This window comes from Caretta caretta, chromosome 1 (assembly GCF_965140235.1).
Source record: "Caretta caretta isolate rCarCar2 chromosome 1, rCarCar1.hap1, whole genome shotgun sequence".
Taxonomy (NCBI): Eukaryota; Metazoa; Chordata; order Testudines; family Cheloniidae; genus Caretta; species Caretta caretta.
The window spans coordinates 28,423,255-28,443,093 of record NC_134206.1 but is presented as its reverse complement, the minus strand read 5'-3'; the positions used below and the strand labels follow the sequence as shown (position 1 = coordinate 28,443,093).

At 41.6% G+C, this 19,839-nt stretch overlaps 1 protein-coding gene across 4 annotated transcripts in view; it reads right to left on the bottom strand.

The window, feature by feature from the left end:
* HEPHL1 (hephaestin like 1) overlaps positions 1-19,839 on the bottom strand; it is a 104,277-nt gene that overhangs the window by 7,853 nt on the left and 76,585 nt on the right. For 3 of the 4 annotated variants that reach the window (XM_048843133.2, XM_048843152.2, XM_048843161.2), the window contains one exon: positions 9,147-9,286. In XM_048843133.2, coding sequence (XP_048699090.2) covers positions 9,148-9,286 — 139 coding nt within the window. In that variant the 3' untranslated portion in view covers position 9,147. Of the gene's footprint in view, positions 1-2,565; positions 2,706-9,146; positions 9,287-19,839 lie in introns of those variants that run through there. The other variant, XM_048843142.2, reaches the window with a different exon arrangement.

Genomic DNA, 19,839 nt, shown 5'->3' with positions numbered 1-19,839 from the left:
CCACCATCAACCTCAGCCTGGACCAATCTACACGGGAGGTCCACTTCCTAGGCACCACAGTGCAAATAAGTGACGGTCACATTAACAGCACCCTATACCGAAAACCCACCGACCACTATGCTTACCTTCATGCCTCCAGCTTCCATCCTGGACACACCACACGATCCATTGTCTACAGCCAAGCGCTGAGGTACAACTGCATTTGCTCCAACCCCTCAGACAGAGACCAACACCTACAAGATCTTCATCAAGCATTCTCAAATATACGATACCCACATGAGGAAATAAGGAAACAGATCAACATGTACCCAGAAGCCAGACGTGTACCCAGAAGCCAGACGTGTACCCAGAAGCCTCCTGCTGCAAGACAAGCCCAAGAAAGAAACCAACAGAACTCCACTGGCCATCACATACAGTCCTCAGCTAAAACCTCTCCAACGCATCATCGGTGATCTACAACCCATCCTGGACAATGATCCCTCACTTTCACAGGCCTTGGGAGGCAGGCCAGTCCTCACCCACAGACAATCCGCCAACCTGAAGCATATTATCACCAGCAACTACACACCACACCATAGTAACTCTAACTCAGGAACCAATCCATGCAACAAACATCGATGCCAACTCTGCCCACATATCTACACCAGCGACACCATCACAGGACCTAACCAGATCAGTCACACCATCACCGGTTCATTCACCTGAATGTCCACCAATGTAATATACGCCATCACGTGCCTGCAATGCCCCAATGCTATGTACGTCGGCCAAACTGGACAGTCCCTACGTAAAAGGATAAATGGACACAAATCAGATATTAGGAATGGCAATATACAAAAACCTGTAGAACACTACTTCAACCTCGCTGGACACACAATAGCAGATGTAAAGGTAGCCATCCTGCAGCAAAAAAACTTCAGGACCAGACTTCAACGAGAAACTGCTGAGTTTCAGTTCATTTACAAATTTGACAACATCAGCTCAGGATTAAACAAAGACTGTGAATGGCTAGCCAAGTACAAAAGCAGTTTCTCCTCCCTTGGTATTCACACCTCAACTGCTAGAAGAGGGCCTCATCCTCCCCGACTGAACTAACCTCGTTATCCCTAGCCTGATTCTTGCTTGCATATTTATACCTGCCTCTGGAAATTTCCACTACATGCATCCGACGAAGTGGGTATTCACCCACGAAAGCTTATGCTCCATTACGTCTGTTAGTCTATAAGGTGCCACAGGACTCTTTGCTGCTTTTACAGATCCAGACTAACATGGCTACCCCTGTGATACTGGAGTTTACTGTACATGCAAAAGGCCCTTCCTTCGTGATTAGGATTCAGATAAACAAAGCCATTTGTAGGAAGTGTTCAAATTCTGAACATCACCAGTTAAAGTCTATCTGTCAATACGCTATTGGAACGATCAGGGTCCAGACACCCCAAGGGAAGAACAGAAGGATCAAACCCCAAAAATGAGCAGTTGAACCAACTGCCTGCATATTGTATTATTGTACCATAAAAGTATAATGAGAAAGGTCTTTTATGAAAACTTATAATGTTCTGAACTTGATGATCATTGTGAGATATGTAGATGTCATACAGTGTCTATCTCAGACTGTGGTTATAAATTTATGTATTTATGTATGCAGAAAACTGTTCATAACCTGTATTACAACTTCAAGTACACCTCATGGCAGGGAGGAGTACCTCACAAAAAAATCAAACTTCAAATACCCATCCATTGTCCAGCCCAGGAGAAGACAATGATGAATTATTAGACACACCCATCCTAGATTATCCCCCATACTGAATAATCATGAGTCACCACAACAGGAAAGGAAAAAGAAAAGTTCTAGAGAAAGAGCTCAAAGGGCTGAAACAGGAGGAGAATAGGAGAGCCAAGAGCCTGGTCTACATGAGAAAATTAATTCGGCTTAACTATGTCACTCGAGGGTGTGAAAAATCCACACTCCTGAGTGGTGTAGTTAAGCCAACCTAACTCCCAGTGTAGACAGCACTAGGCAATGGAAGAATTCTTCTGTCCAGCAAGTTACCACCTCTCAGGGAGGTGGATTTCCCATGCAAATGGGAAAACTGCTCCCGTCAGCGTATGAAGTGTTTACGCTGAGGCGCTACAGTGGCAGAGCAGAAGCTGTGCCTCTGTAGCACTTCAAGCATAAATAAGCCCTAAGGTGTGTGCTTCCCTTTCTCTGGGTCTTTGGCAGCAGCTCAGCGTAAATGCTGTGTGATTGTTACTCTGGGTGTCTGGGATGGGCATCTTGGGGTATCATGGGTGGAACTGGGAGCAAACATTACATATACATAGCATGTTCCCGTCCAAGCTGAGCAATATTTCTGCCTGACAAGACAATGGAAGTTAAGGATGCTAGAAGCAACATTACTTGTCATTCTGTGCTAATTATTCCCTCGGATAAGGGTGCAGGTGGCTAGCTCCTGGAGAAGCCCCTTTTCAAGGGGACAAGCAGAGTCCAAGCAAATAAGGTGAATAAAGTAAAACAATGTACCTGGCTCCATATGGCTGGAGCTGGTTTTCCTGGTGGATCCTTGAGCTCTGCAGTGTTTGGAGACCACTCCCTCTGACCCCTCTGGGAAACTACAAACCCCTCACACATGTGAACAGGGCAGCTGTCAGCAATTCCCAAAGGTGAGTTTTCTGAGTCTTTGTTCTCGTTTCCAAGAGTTTGTACTCTGAGAAAGTACAATGTCAGCCATGTTATTAAAGAAACATTGAAATCAATGGTCCCACTTATGGAGTAAGGTCCTACTCAGTGCAAGTTAGAGCGGCAGAACTGGAAACTAAGTATAGCTTCCACAGCCAGGCTACGAATGTCCTGTGATTAACATTATTAAACCAGAACGATAAACTGAAATATTAACACATGACTTCAAAAACAATACAGTATAAAAGGGATTAGTCTTGCAGCACCATCTGCCTGTATTTTGTGAGTAAGACTCACAGCAGAGTAATCGAAGATGCAAAATTTGCTCTGGTAATCTTCTGCAGTTCCTATCTGCCACCACACTGTGCAATATATGAGACATCATTTTATATGTTAACGATAGCTCTAGTAACATAATTTATAGTGACATCAGTATTTTAAAGCCTCTCTCACCCTCAGTGATATCACTGACACATTATTTACAAAAGCATTTTCTTATGTTATGTACTTTCCTGAAAAGATATAAAATTAAGTCACAAAATATATTTGATAATCTATGAAAGCCACAAAAGAAATGTATTACTTTCTTACCCTACTGACCACTATTACATGTAAGCCACCAAATCTGACACCAGGTATTAATTCATATTAATTAAAAAGAAAACTTTAAACCAGATTTTTAGCAGAGCTCAGGGCCATATTTTTCCAGTGTTCTGTACCCACACTGGGGCCAGATTTTCATGAGAGCTCATAGGTTGAGCTCTTTTGAAAACACAACCATTTATTTACCTACCTAACTGGAAGTCGAACTTTTTCAAAAATACTAGCCTAAGACTTAGACATGGAAAATATTTATTCCAGTGTGTGTCACAGATCCACAGGGTCTGGTCTCTGAGCAGCCAGTTTGGGCAGGGAGCGTAGGGGGAGTGGGGTAGGGTTAGTTGGCTCCTTTTGGCCTTATATAATCTATGAAAATGCTTATTTCTCAAAATTTGACCCAAAGAGATTGAGACCTGTCAGTTTTTTATCCATTTAATGTGCACCATGTTAATTTTGACAGGTTTCAGAGTAGCAGCTGTGTTAGTCTGTATTCGCAAAAAGAAAAGGAGTACTTGTGGCACCTTAGAGACCAACAAATTTATTTGAGCATAGGCTCACGAAAGCTTATGCTTAAACAAATATGTCAGTCTCTAAGGTGCCACAAGTACTCCTTTTCTTCATGTTAATTTTGTATCATTTTAGTTGTTTTATCAAAACGTCATATGGTACCAAGTCAAATGCCTTACAGAAGTCAGTCTGTTATATCCACACTATTACCTTTATCAACCAACCTTGAAATCTCATAAAAAAATATATCAAGTTAGTTTGACAGGATCTATTTTCCATAAACACATGTTGATTGGCTGATACAAGAATTAAAGGAAGGTAATGTAATTAATGCCACTCCATTGTTTTGTCTACGATCAATATCAGGCTGACAAGCCTATAACTACCTCGGTCATCCAGTTTACCCTTTTAAAATACTGGCATAAAAGTGACTTTCTTCCAGTCTCCTGGAACTCCACCAATGTTCCAAGTGTTATTGAAAATAAACATTAATGGTCTAGCAACTGCTTCAGCCAATTCTTTTAAAACTCTTAGATGCTAGTTACCCAGTCTTGCTGATTTAAAAATGTCCACTTTTAGCAGCTACTTTTGAACATCCTCCTGAGTTACTACTGGAATGGAAAATGTTTCATTATCAAAATATGATGCACTTTAACTGTGTATGCAAAATGTGTGCATGAGATGAAGTAAAGTTTGTTTTTAAGTTTGTTTGCATACTCAAACACCTATATTCAATATGTGCAGCTGCTTGCTCTGTCTTTCTCTGCAGGTTCTGACACCACATACAATGAATCTCTACAAAATACTTAAAGCCATACTTCAGGGCTCTTTCCCCAATTTGCACAGAGGGCAGCCTGAATCCCAAGCCTGTAATCTCTCTGTCATGCAGATGATACCATTGTCAATTCCTTCAGGAGCTAATAAATAAACAAACTAAAAATAATAAATTAAAAGGGCACTTTAATGTGAGTGATAAATTCATGTTTGGACTGAATTATTTTTTAAAGGTGGGGGTAATAACAGTTGTGGGGCACCCAATAACAGTGTTGTACAAAGGTGGAGCGCTCAATAAGAGCGTTATTAAGGTGGAGGCTGAACTAAGGAAAGCACTCGAACGCCTGGGGAGCCATGGCATGGGAAGACTCTAGCAACATACAGAAAAGATCGGTTATGGCATGTTCAGCTCTCATTGACTTCTGGATAAATACTTTTCGGTAAAATCCAGCAGCACCAGTGGGACCCAAACACTCAGGCTGGTCCAGCACTAGTTTAGTGTATTAACTCTAATTTAATAGAGCTGTGAAAACTGCAACCTCAAGACTGAATCAAGCTTTAAGAAAAGTAAATCCTCTGCCATGTAATGAGAAAAGCATTGGGGACAGAAAAAATATAAAATAAGCAAGAATTAGAGCAATATGGGACTAGGACATTTCTCAGGGGGAAGAGAAGGATCAAAAGCTATCAGATATCTTAGGCTAATTGACTACAGGTTCTGAATTACTCTGTCTCGTAGGAGAAAGAGAAAGACTATGCCTGGGAAAACCCCTCCACAGATAGATATGAACTAAGAACAATTTCCAGAAGCCAGGAATTAAATTCACTATGGATCCTGTTGAAGTTAATGGGAGTTTTACCATTGGCTTCAGTGGGAAAAAGAGTAGGCATATTACTCATGGAACCCTGAGGGAATGCAATCTGGCTTGGAGATTATCCTGGCCCTAGATCTTAAACTGAATCCCAAACTATTTTCAATACATATGACATTTTCCAACCCACCTGTTTCTTATTTATTTGCTGTTTTATTAATCCATCTCAAAACAGGTCCAAAAAAAGTTCCTGTACTTACTCTGCTTTCATTATTACTTATATACTATTGTTGGGGACACTGGGCCATGGCCACTAGGTAACTCGAGGGGATGGAAGACCATGAGTGTCGATGAAGCCCCCTTGCACTAGGCCCCGGTGTCCTTGGCCCCCCCTCCTGCCTGGAGGCACTCGCAGCAGCTCTGCGTACTAGGCCCAAGTGTCCTTGGCCCCCCCGCCTGGAGGCACACACAGCAGTTATGCTGAGAATCTGCAACAGTATGTTGCAGAGTCAGACGGCCTGAAACTAAGCAAGGCCAAACAGGGGAGATATGGAAGAACAATGCTGAATAAAGCAGCTTTATGTATGGTTTAACAAATGATACAGAGAATCAGGAAACTAGCTGGGAACTGGATTGGCTGGCTATATGGATACTTGGGGCAGCTTGCTATTGGATAAGTATGCTGGGAAAAAGGATGTATAAAAGCCTGTGTAACTTCCTGCTCTGTGTGCAGGATTTGAGATTTTATTCTCCCTGTACCTTTTTGCAGCTGCAAATAAACTTTTCTGCTTCTCCACCCCGTTGTGTTTATTGGGTGTAGCACACCAGGTAACGAACCAACTCAAGCTGTTGTTCAGCCTCTCGGCACTGGATGCCGGCAACACTATTATGATTTGAACTAATTTAACATAATACTAAATGCAATTTTAGCTCTCAAAACTTTGATGGTGTTACTTTGACATAGATCAGAAAACAAGCAGCAGCGAGGAGTATTCATTTCAAAGTGAAATGCGCTTTCTCCCAGCCCCATGCCTTTAACCTAAAAAACACAATGTAGTGCCTCCTTAGCTACTTTAAATGGAGCTCTCCTGCATGCCATTACATCACAGTGGAAAGTGAGTCAGAACAGTAAACAGCACTTGTGGTGCTTTGTAAACAAACGTGTCTCTACAAACCCACAAATATAAACCTGAACACTGTTTTAAAAACTTTGGACCCAAATTTATCTCTGATGTCTCTCTACTGACTTCAGTACCTTGCACTTGGGATGAATTTGGTTAATTTTCCCTTACTTGAACTAAACAAGGTTCCCGTCACTTGTGAATGTCATTGTGCTAACATAAACACAGCGTGCTTTTTTATCTTATCTACACAAAAGGTGCAGGACGATTAGCTTTTACTACTCCATGGCACACAGTGTGTTTTGGGAGACAGCTAAATCCCTTTTCTGATGCGAAAGTGCAATCAATATAGCAAGCAAAGTAACAGGTGCAGCAAGCAGCAGCTAGCCCTGGCAATAACAAATGGGAATCAAACACCTAGAGACACCCCAAAGGGAACTGGAAGGTGCTGTTGACAATTATGATGTGGCTCCTTTCCTGGGACCTCACTAAGCATGAAGGCTAATAAGACAGAAATAGAATGGCATTCATTAACACTGACTTCCCGGCAATGCTTCAGGAGTTCTGTCAAGTATAAATGAGCTCATTTAAGAGTCATTGGGAATAGCGTAACTCGGCCAGCATTCCATTCCATGCTGATGACGCTCGTTAAAAAAAATGCTTTAATTAAATTTGTGACTGAACTTGGGGGGAGAATTTTATGTCCCCTGCTCTATTTTACCTGCATTCTGCCATATATGTCATGTTGTAGCAGTCTTGGATGATGACTCAGCACATGTTGTTCATTTTAAGAACACTTTCACTGCAGATTTCACAAAACACAAAGAAAGTACCAATGTGAGATTTCTAAAGATAGCTACAGCGCTTGACCCAAGATTTAAGAATCTGAACTGCCTTCCAAAATCTGAGAGGGATGAGGTGTGGAGGGAGCATGCTCTCAGAAGTCTTAAAAAAGCAACACTCTGATGCGGAAACTACAGAACCCGAACCAGCAAAAAAAGAAAGCTCCTTTGGATTGTTATTGTGCAGAACCTGTCACCAGCATGGACACATGTCCCCTGAAATGATGGTTGAAGAATGAAGGGATATATGAATCTTTAGCACATCTGGCACGTAAATATCTTGCGACGCCGGCTACAACAGTGGCATGCCTGTTCTCACTTTCAGGGGACATTGTAAACAAGAAGTGGGCAGCATTGTCTCCTGCAAATGTAAACAAACTTGTCTGTCCGAGCGATTGGCTGAACAAGTAGGACTGAGCGGACTTGAAGGCTCTAAAATTTTACATTGTTTTATTTTTAAATGCGGGGTTTTTTGTGCATAATTCTACATTTGTAAGTTCAAATTTCATGGAAAAGAGAGTGCACTACCATACATGTATGAGGTGAATTGAAATACTATTTCTTTTATTTTTTTTACAGTGCAAATACTTGTAATCAAAAATAAATATAAAGTGAGCACTGTACACTTTGTATCCTGTGTTGTCATTGAAATCAATACATTTGAAAATGTAGAAAACATCCAAAAATATTTAAATAAATGATATTCAATTATTGTTTAACAGTGTGATTAATTGCGATTAATTTTTTTAATAATTTGACAGCCCTAATTTAAAGTAAACATCTCAAAAAATCATGGGTAATGCTAATTAAACCACTACAGAGAGCATGGTAATAAGGCCATATATCCATCTTTGGGATAGCACCTATTGCCAAAATGACTAAGCCCTTTGGGTAGGGTGACCAGATGTCCCATTTTTAGAGGGACAGTCTCATTTTTTGGGACTTTTTCTTATATAGGCACCTACTACCTCCACCCCCTGTCCTGTTTTTTCACAGTTGCTATCTGGTAACCCTACCTTTGGGCAAAAATTAAAAACTATGAATGGCTTCAGGTGTTCACCATGGGTAGCATTAAAGGGTCCGCTGCTACATGCAAGAGAATATCAGTGCCCAATTGTTAGGAACAAAACTAAATAAAGAGAAACCAAATAACAAAAATTCATCAACTCAAAGGAAAACAAAATAAATAGACTATTGCTATTAGCTCTGCAATTGGATCTTAGAATCAGATTGTGACAACCTTACTCATGCTAAATGGTCCCATGGACTTCAGCAGGTCTCCAGGAAGAGTCCTACTGAAGCCAGTGGGAGCATGGATAGAGTAAGATACTATGCTACTTGAGTAACGGTGGCAAAATCTGTCCCTTAGTTAATGTCATGAGATGAAACAGAATCCAACTCACTTTCTTATAGCTTTGTGGACTGTGCAGTGCTAATAGGAGCAAAAAGGAGTCATTAAAATCAGCAGACATGTCTCGGAATTTACACTAGGGAGAAATATGTGGAGTATGTTTACTTAGATGTGTTTCAGAGGATAACACTTTAATGTTGCCATTACTTGTAAATCAGATAATTGGCAACATTTACTGGGTATGGCAAGGCAGGAGGGTTTTTTTTAAAGCTAATACTTTTTCCAACAATGCCATATTTGGATACCAGTGAAAGTAAATATACGCTCTAAAAATAAATTGACAAGTGCTATAATAAATGGTTTTGAGTCAATAAGAGAAGTTGGGGATAGGGAGAAGGGAAAGGGAAATACAGACTTCTGCATTGGACCCAGTTTTCAAGAAGAAAATATATCGGTACATACTTTATGAAGCCACAGTGGAATGTGTCCTGAATCGCTCTGTGATAACTGCTTTTGCTGCACAGCTGCCCAGCAGTAGGAATCCACATACGCAGCCTGGCGCCAGGAGAATGAGCTGGGAGGAAAACAGCTTATCTGGGTACCTAAAATGCAAAGCAAAATGTATCAAAAGTCAAAATTTAAAAAGAACAGCTAATGAACATTTCAGTTTTTTCCAATATTAAATCCATGATGTAAGAAAAAATAAATCAGGATTCTCCAATTAGCTATTTAATCTAACTGTTCCCATTTCACCTTCTGGGGTAACAATATTGGTTCTCTGGACTTTTCTGAATGATATACTACCTTTCTCCACCAGCCTAATCATGAGCCTCTGTGCTGTACTCAAGCATGCCACCATTGCCCACCTCATTCAGGGCTCGTCTACACTACAGCTTAGGTCAATGTAACTCATGTCACTCGGGTGTGAATAAGCCACCCCTCTGAGCAAGGCAAGTTACATCAACCTATCAGCTGTTCACACTGGTGCTATGTCGGCGGGAGACGCTCTTCTGCTGACGTAGCTTCCGCCTCTTGCTGAGGTGGGGTAATTATGCTAATGGAAGAGTGCTCTCGTGTTGGCATAGCATGTCTTCCCCAGACACGCTACAATGGCGCAGCTGCACCAATGCAGCTGTGCCGATGTAGCACGGTTGTGTAGACTAGCCCTCAGTTTGTGCATCAATGAAATCCAAGCTCCACTGCAGGGTACAACATATCCCGCTGAATGGGAGGTAACAGGTGCAGTCTGCAAGGACTACGGGTACGTCTACATTCGAGAGGGAGGCGTGATTCCTAGCTCAGGCATACACACACATGCTCGCTCTGATTGAGTTAACACCTAAAAGTTAAAAGTGTAGCTATGGAGGCACGGGCAGCAGAAGTTCGGGTTAGCCACCTCAGTATGTGCCTAGGGTCTTGGACAGGCTCACACAGGCTAGACCCTCCTGCTATCTGTGCCACAGTAGCAGACTTCTAATTTTAGTCGTTAGCTCAATCAGACTTAACACAGGCAATCGCACCTCCCAGCTTGAATGTAGCCAGGGCCAAATTCAGACTTGGTCCAGCTCTAATGACTCATGAAACTTTCCCACAGCGGGTTGTACCTCATAAGGATGGGATTATTTGGTGAGCCACATTGTTGACACCCTTCATATAAAGCCAGAACAGGATGAGGACATTAGTTAGCTTATTTTTGCACAATTTTCCAAAAAGGAAAAATAATTTCCTGTGCTCTATTAGAAAATAGTAGTATTGGACCTCCCCAGATTCTAAAATAACTCTGGCTAAATCATCTAAAATTATACATATTGGAGAATGACTTCTAGTAAGTCTGGGAGGATGGCTTCTGTAGGACTGAGCCTTTCATAACCTCCTGCACACAACAGCATTCCACAGCTCTGTTGAAGGGAACACCACCACAAGAAATAAGCTGGATGGGAAAACAGGTGCACTGTACAGGAACTATGAATTCACAGCAGGTTTTGCCAAGTGGCCCTACTATTTGTTCACCATTTATACTTTTGTACATTTTTCTTATTTTGGCTTGCTCATTTATGCACTTTTTAAGGAGAAACTTTTTTTTAAAATTAAGTTGACTGACTTGTAAAAATGAGGCAGAATAAGTTAATCTTTGAAAGCTGCATAGACTATTTTAAAAAAGGAATCACCATTATTTCTGTTGGTATATTACCCACCCCTCCCAAATTAGTGCTGATGCGGCCCCTGCATTGCCTTAAAAAAAATCAACAAAATATTTGCAAGATTACTTCCTGGACTTTGTATCCACTTGCCAATGCAGTTCTTACAAAAGAAGAAGAGCCCCTTTTATAACAAGAACGAAATTCATTAAAACTATAACTATGCCACCTTGTGAACCAAAGATAGTTAGGGGCTCCAAGCACAATATGAACAAAAAGCTTAATTGTGAGTCACTGTTCTCATTATTTATAAGACTGCAGTGACATGACAACATGCTCTGACCAGTCACAAGGCTCCCTCATGAAATCAGTAACACATTTATCAGATTTAACGAAAACTTAAATGGATTTAACAGAGTTGGCACAACCCTCAACAGTTATGCCCTACCAAAACTCCAGGGTGGCTTGTACTTTACAGGCATTTTCTCCACTATCAGTGGAGGGCCCAGAAATACAGTGCAGGCCAGTGCGGCAATTTGTGTGCCCTTCATCATCTGGATATCCAGCAGAACAAATGAGCTTTATGTTCTGCCTTCATTATTTAGCAAGACTCTAGCTGCTGTCAATGGGGGTTTCTGTGTGTGAAATAACAGCAGAATATGACCCTTTCAAACATTCAAGAGGTGAATAACTAGAATTGTGCTGAGCCATGTTTGCCTTAGTAATGCCGGTGTCATCAATGAGAGTAATTGAACGTAATTCAGATGCAGTAGAACCTCATTAATTTGAATTAATCCATGGGAGACCCACTGCAAATGACTACGTTTTTGTGAATTAGTGAAGAAGGGAAAGTGCTGTGTGCCTCCTACGAGGTGCTAGCTATTTTGATTCCCACTACAGTCAAGGAGAGTTAAGTGAGTTCAACATTTTGCAGAATCAGGCCATAAGAAGAAAACAAAGAAAAAATATATGGATCAGAAAATGTATTTTCCCATTTATTTATGGTTTAATTTTAGTGATTGATAATACTTCATAACATGTTAGTGTAAATTTTCCACATTGTTACACCAATTTTATGCCAGTGTAATTCCACTTATCTCAATGGTATAATGAAGGTTCTTTGTATTTATCTAGTTTCAGCAGTGCACCAGATACTGTCACAGAGAAGTATGAAGACAGAGACATCAGTGGAAGTTGAGGGCACTCAGGACCTTGCGGGACTAGGACTTAATTGACATATAAGCATATTGTAGCATTTTTTGTAAGTTATGGATTCTTATTGATAGGAGTCATCATTTCAGATGAGATTGCATTTTTGGGCATGAAGTGGGCAGATTAGCAACGTTCTACTGCATGTTTATTTTCAGTGTTTTCAATTCACTTTTTGCAAAGGATTAACACCTATTAAATCAATACAGGCAAAAATATTTTTAATGTAAAGGTATCTTGGGGAGGAAAGTTAAAACCATTAATAAATTATTTTTATTATTTATATTGGGTAGCACCTAAAATCCTCAGTAAATGATCAAGGCCCCGTTGAGGAAGGTGCTGCACACACATGGAATTTTTTTAAAAAGCCAGTGTCCCCCAAAATTAACAATGTTAGCACATGATGAGGGACTGCAGGTAGATACAACAAATAAAGGTGCAGGGGGAAGATGAGGTAACTGCAAAACTATCATGTTTATTATACTAAGCTGCAATCACAGCACACTTTGCCTAATTTGAAGAAAAGTTATGTACTGACAACAAAATTATATTTGCACTACTTTTAACACAGAGAAGGTAGAGAGAAAACTTAATTAATTTTTATGATACAACAGCATTTTCCTCAACAACAAAGCAAAAGGCAATGAAAAAGCCCCCTCATTTACAAGGCTATCCTAAAGAAAGACTGCATAAGACAGCTGCAGCATGCTATCCATTACAACTAAATACAGACTAGAATGTGAGAGGACAAACATGATAAAAGTTATCTTCATAACCATACTGAAATTATCAGAAAATTCACGGACGCAGGAAATTACCTAAAGGCATGCAACTCAGGTACATAGTACAAATCTACATTATGGTGCATAATGAAAGTCTAAGTCTCAGGGCTGCACTCCTGCCTGAAATTTACACAATCCTGAGGCCCCAGTCCCAACATGCCCCTCCCATCCTCTGCCCACTCCCTACATCAGACCTCGTAAAGGGATCCTGCTCAGAAAGCAGCCTTAAGCAGTCTGCTTCAGTAACTGCTCTAGGGCAATCCTCTCACTGCTGGAACCAAGGCTTTTAGGGCGCCTATATGCTGCTCCAGCCTTTTTACCCAGTGTAAAGAGCCTGGAGCATCAGTGAGGATCTCTTCCCCTGGCCTCTATTACCAGCTCTGCCACCAATCTACTGTCTGACTTTGGGCAAGCCACTTTACCTCTCTGTGCCTCTATTTACATATGGCAGAATCTGTCTGACTACGTTTGTATACAGTGCCTAGCACAACAGGACCCTGACCTTGACTGGGGTTTCTAGTACGGAAGTAAAATGTTAACGAGTTAACTGGTAAGCATGAGTCTTACTGGTTAATCCACCTTAACCGTTAAACCCTGGACCCCCAGTGGGTCCGCACCAGCTGGTAGGCTGGCCAACCACAGCGGCCCTACGCCAGCCAGAGCGACCACAGCAGCACCGCCCGGAGCAAGCTCACCATGACCCTGGCCTGCCCCAGCCGCTTAATTGGTTAACTGCTTAAACTAAATATTTTTGAATCGTTTAAATGGTTAACTTTTTAAATGGTATTTACATCCCTAATTTCTAGGCACTGCTGCAATACAAACCATAAGTTTGGGTCTCCTCCTATTCTCCTTGAGGTTAATGTGAGTTTTGCCACTGATTTCAAAGGGGAGCGGGATTTAGTCAGATTTCACAAATCATGGCTCTAATACTGGAAAGGAATCTGCAGGCACAAAAACTTATTCCGCTCCCAGAGTCCCAGTGAAAATCCAAGCTGCTGTAAGAATTCATATGAGTGATTCAACAGTTTTGCTGGTGCAGAACAAGAGAAGGCTGCATTTCAGGGATGGGAGCGAGACTCCTATATACAGTCTGTAAAAATGATCTTGACTTTGATTCTTCAAGATAAAAGTAAACAGCGTGTATTTCCAAACATTAGTTAAATCCTGTGAGATAAATATTATTGTTCTCATTTTATACATGGAAAAATTTGGACACTGAGGCTTAGATTTTCAAGAATTGGGGCATTTGGCCATCTAAATAGACCAGAATTTCAGGTTATGAGCACTTTTGAAAGCTGATATTTAATCACATACTAAAATATTTCTTCTAGTTCTGCTCCTGGCAAGATTGAGCCCCCCAGAGTAAGTATAATAGAACCTCAGAGTTATGAACACCTTGGGAATGAAGGCTTTTCGTAACTCTGAAATGTTCGTAACTCTGAAAAAAATGTTACAGTTGTTCTTTCAAAAGGTTACAACTGAACATTGATTTAACACAGCTTTGAAATTTTACTATGCAGAAGAATAATGCTGCTTTTAACCAGATTAATTTAAATGAAATAAGCACAGAATCAGTTTCCTTACCTTGTCAAATCTTTTTTTATTTTTAAACTTTCCCTTTATTTTTTTAGAACTGTATTGTATTTGCTTTTTTTTTTTTTTTGTCTCCGCTGCTGCCTGATTGTGTACTTCCGGTTCCAAATGAGGTGTGTGGTTGACCAGTCAGTTTGTAACTCTGGTGTTCCCAATTCTGAGGTGCTACTGTAATCAGATTGCTTTCCTTTTAAACACTTTCAGACAGGCAGCTATTACTGAGATAAAAGATGACATTTTCATCTAAATCTATGCAAATTATTCTTATTACTTTTATAGTGCCAACAGTGTGTTAGGCAAATGCAGTGCAAACTGCAGCTACCAAGATATTTGATTCTGAAAACATCCAGCAAGAATTAAACACTACAATAATTACTTTTGAAAAATGCTGATATAGTACTAGGCACTGCACAAAGCACAATATAAAGACATTCCCTGCACCAAGATATTACAACATAAGTCAGACAGGATGCACTGAGAAACCCTGATGAGTGGGAAGTTTTGGGGCAGAGAGTTCTTACTATGGACCCACTTCTTATGGGAAGAAGTTGGTAGCTTCAAGAACTAGGATAAAAAGGTCATTCAATGTACAAGGGAAGCATGGAAAAAGACATGTAAACAGGTATGGGAACAGGAAACAAATAGGGCATTCAAGCTGGTTTTGATGGCAGAGCAGAGAGAGGACTTTACATGAAGCGAGAGCAGTGCAGAGCCATAAAGGCAAGGATGAGAATCTTAAATTAGATGTGTCATGCAAAGGGGAGCCAGTGTAGAGATGTATTTGTGGGAGAGGAGTTAGGTGATAAATGGATTGTCGCTTACACCTCACTCTCCACGTGTATCTCATTTTAGACACACATTGTTATGGAAGGGGATTACACTGTAATGGAAAAAGCTGAGTATTTAAGCATTTCTCCAACCAGTGGGCTGCATTTAGTCAAACGGAAAACAGATAAGTATTTTCCAAATAATGGCATTCCCATCCATTAAGTGTTTAAAACTCTGCCTTCAGAAGTACAGGCAAGGTTCCGTGTAAAGTGTGAAATCCCAGCCCTACTGAATGTAATGGGGCCAAGAGTTCACACAAGGTGAGTGGGAGCTGCAAATGTGCTTCCAAAGACAAAATTTGGCTTTAAAGTCTAAGTAGATCTTTTAAAAAAATTGTTTTACTGCTCAACACAGCACATTCTACTGGGAGTGGCTGGGTCATTACAAAATCTAAACCTAATTTCCCCCTACTGTTACTCACACCTTCTTGTCAACTGTCTGAAATGGGCCACTCTCATTACCACTTCAAAAGTTATTTTTCCTGACTTTACACTTGGTAAGGCAACTCCCATCCTTTCATGTATTTATATCTGCTCCTGTATTTTCCACTCCATGTATCTGAAGAAGTGGGTTCTAGCCCACAAAAGCTTATGCCCAAATAAATTTGTTAGTCTCTAAGGTGCCACGAGGACTCCTCGTTGTTTCAGCTAAAGAACTGTCTTAAAGATCCAGCTAAAGATCAGCTGGGTGGTACTCAATCTACAAGGAGGCTATGTCTCTTTGGGATCTGCCTGGATGATGATATTTATGAGATACTACTGTTCTACGACTATCAAAATTCAATAAATCATTAAAACTAAGTATTTATCAACTTTTATCATAACCAAGAAGTGTTACTGAATGGCTAAAAATGGGAAAAGTTAAAAATTCCTCCTCTTAATTCTTTGAAAAACCTGCCCCAATAGTCATGTTTCTCTGGTCAGTCCTCCATGGTGAGTGAAGACTGAATTTCACTGCAAAACTTTGACTTTATAGTTCAGATAAGTAAAAAGAAAATCTTGAAATGGTTGGAATATCAACTGTTACAACAGCTCCAGTCTAAAATGTTTCTCTAGACCAGCGGTGGGCAAACTTTTTGGCCCGAGGGCCACATCTGGGTATGGAAATTGTATGACGGGCCATGAATACTCATGACATTGGGGGTTGGGGTGTTGGAGGCTCCGGCTGGAGGTACCGGGCTTTGGGGTGGGGCCAGAAATGAGGACTTCAGGGAGTGGGAGGGAGCTCTGGTCTGGGGTAGGGGTGCGAGTGGGGAGGTGAGGGCTCTGGCTGGGGGTGCGGGCTCGAGGGTGCCGTAGGGTAGGACCGAGGGGTTTGGAGGGCGGGAGAGTGATCAGGGCTGGGGCAGCGGGTTGGGGCGCTGGAGGGGGTCAGGGGTGCAGGCTGCGGTCAGCGCTTACCTCAAGCGGCTCTCGGAAGCAGCAGCATGTCCCCCCTCTGGCTCCTACGCAGAGGCATGTCGGTTCTGCGTGCTCTCCCATCTGCAGGCACCGCCCCTGCAGCTCCCATTGGCCATGGTTGCCGGCCAATGCGGAGCCATGGGGGCAGCGTGCGGAATCCCGTGGCAACCCCTACACGTAGGAGCGAGAAGGGGCACATGCTACTTCTTTCAGGAGCCACAGCATATGTGGAGCGGGGCAAGCCCTGGAACCTGCTCCCGGCGGGAGCTCAAGGGCCGGATTAAAAGGTCCGAAGGGCTGGATGCAACCCCCGGGCCATAGTTTGCCCACACCTGCTCTAGATAGATAAATCATCATGATGCTGTTCATATTCCTAAAGACACAGACCAGTCAGTAATTCTTCTTTGTTTTCTCACAGTGTAAAAGTCTAGGGCATTCTTTTTCAGAATACACTGGCCCCACTGTACTGCCTGTAAGATATGCCAACCATATCCATGAACACATGTATTGTGAAAGTCAGATTCACCAGGAGTGTTTACAGTGCTTTTTCAGCATTCACAGTAGGCAACTGCATTAGTACATGCACATTAGCCCACTGATGTCAAATTTAATTACAGCCTCTGGCCTTCTCAGCAATCACAAGATCGATTTTAACAAGACAAAGTTGTGGCTTCATTAATGGCCTCCTTGTTTGCTAAGACACCAGATGTGCATGACTGTAGGAAAAACAGCCTAACCAAGTCCAGAGACCGAATTGTTTCTTAGTGCATGTCTAATGGGTTGGTCCTAGAAATGCTTTTCCCCTTTCTCTAGGGCTTGAGTCTGATCTTTGTTTAGAAGTGTGAATAACTTGGATAAAAAAACAGGGGCATATTTAGACACCATGGGCTAGATTATGCTTAAAGAAATAGTTCTGCAATAGGAAGGGTGAAGAAGCGCACTGCCCTACCAAGAGAACCTGAAGGCCTTTATTCTGGCACAGTGCCTCCAGGGACATCAGAGACTCATGGGTCATAGCAGCCACTGCTACACCTTCTTGCAGGGTACACACTGTGCCATTCATTCCCTCACCACATGCAGGATCAGCTCTGCCATCTGCCTGCCTCTTGGAGAGCGTTACACCCTGAGCACAGTGACTGGCATCTGGTCCCTCTGAATGGTACAATGTGAGACAAGGCTTCATTCACGTTCACCTACACGCCCCAAATCCTTGTCCAGCCCTAGTGGCAAGGAACAATCTGGCCCTATAAGAGCAACACAATTTAGCACTCATCATAGTGATGGGCATGGTAAAAGAACGTAAACAGGAGAGAAAGGAATTAACTGTGTTGTACTCCATTGGTTTTGATAGCTGAGTGTGTGTGTGGATTTGACTGTGGGTAGGTATATTTGCTCCCATCGTGGCTACCAAGCAAATATAATCAGGGTTTTACCCACATCTACAGCAAGATCGTATATGGGTTATTTGCATTATTTTGTCTACCTTTTCATGTGCCTCTTTCTGCGTGTCCAGAAAAGGTTTCTAAGGTATTTGTTGTTATACATATTTCTTTTATATTATAAAGATCACAATATTAATTGTGACTAGTATTATATGAGCCAGATACAACCATTGGCTGAAACTTTAAAGCCTCAGCTCCCAAGCACTGCGTATGCAGCTCAAGGTAGAAATTTTTCCTCCTCTCTCTACCCTATTGCTTATTTTGCTTATATTCTTTCCACTTACCAACTCCCACAAAAAGCCGTGGTTAATTACTGTATTTTAAACATTCTTCTCGCGGGGATAACCTCATGGGAAATGCTTTTTTTCCATGAGGGCATCAGGGGATCAGCAGCTGGGCTTTAAATTCATTTGTGTGTCGTAAGTGTCCTCCCTCTGCCTTGCCTTTCCTTTCCCCTACCATCTTCAGGTGTTACTACTGAAGTGGCTTTTCTATATCAGCACAGAGGCCAACTACTGAGCACTACTGAGACACAGAGCTGCAAAAGGTGGGCAATGGTTAAGCTTATCCCTTAGCAGCAGCACCCTTTCTCCTTCCCACTCACATCGCTGCAGGCCAGCCTGGAGTGAAGGGTAGATGGGAGGTCATTTTCCACTGTCCACCCAGCAAAGTTTGAATGGGATGCATCTGAGTCTTCACTTGACAAGTTCACTACTCAGAAGAGCTGCATCAGCACAGGGATGAGGTGTTCTCATACCATTCTCTCCCCTGCATTCCATGTAAAACTCACTGACCAAAGCACTGTTCAGGGCTGATTAACTGAAGGCACCATTCAGCAAAAGCTCAACTGGAGTCTTCTGCTTTGAGGATATGGAATCTGTGAGGGCACTCGGTGTGGAGGGCAATTCCTATGACTGCAGTCTGCAGAACACTCCTACTTCTTTGAGAAGCAATTCCTGTACCCTCCTGTACAGCTATTTTCATGTTCAGACTCATCACTGGCACTGCTTTCACAGCTAGCTAATCCTTTCTATCTATTTTAAATATTCTATTACTCTTCTTCAGAGCTGAAATAGGATCAAACCATTGTCTCCCATTTTGGCAGCATTTAATTTTTAAACAATCCAAGTACAGTCACACAAGGAAACGTTTGAATCCAGTACTAGTTTTCCTATATGAGCGCTCACAGAATTATGTTCCTTTAGAGAAATTCAGTATTAAAATAGTTCAGATCATTCAATTAAGTAACGTTTGGTTATTTAAGCAATAAGACTTGTGACAACTGTCCAATATTAATACACCAACAGGTTATGATACCATGCAGAATCACCACATTAGAGAGCCCTAAAATGGTTAATTTAAAACCAGAATTCTTCCATTCAGAGAATCAAAAGCCATGTGTTTCCTTTGGATTCTTAGAATTCCAAGGATCAATAATATCACCTGGGCATAGAATGTTGGTGATCAAGCTAATGTTTGCTTTGTCAGTGTAGTTTTATAATTTCAATTATTATCTATTCAAATTATTTTCACATTCAGGGATGTATTTTATATACATTTGTGTGCTTGAAGCCAAATCATTTTTCCACTGAAGCAGATGTGAGTTTTGCCATTGATTTCATAGAATCATAGAATATCAAGGTTGGAAGGGATCTCGGGAGGTCATCTAGTCCAACCCCCTGCTCAAAGCAGGACCAATCCCCAATTAAATCATCCCAGCCAGGGCTTTGTCAAGCCTGACCGTAAAAACCTCAAAGGAA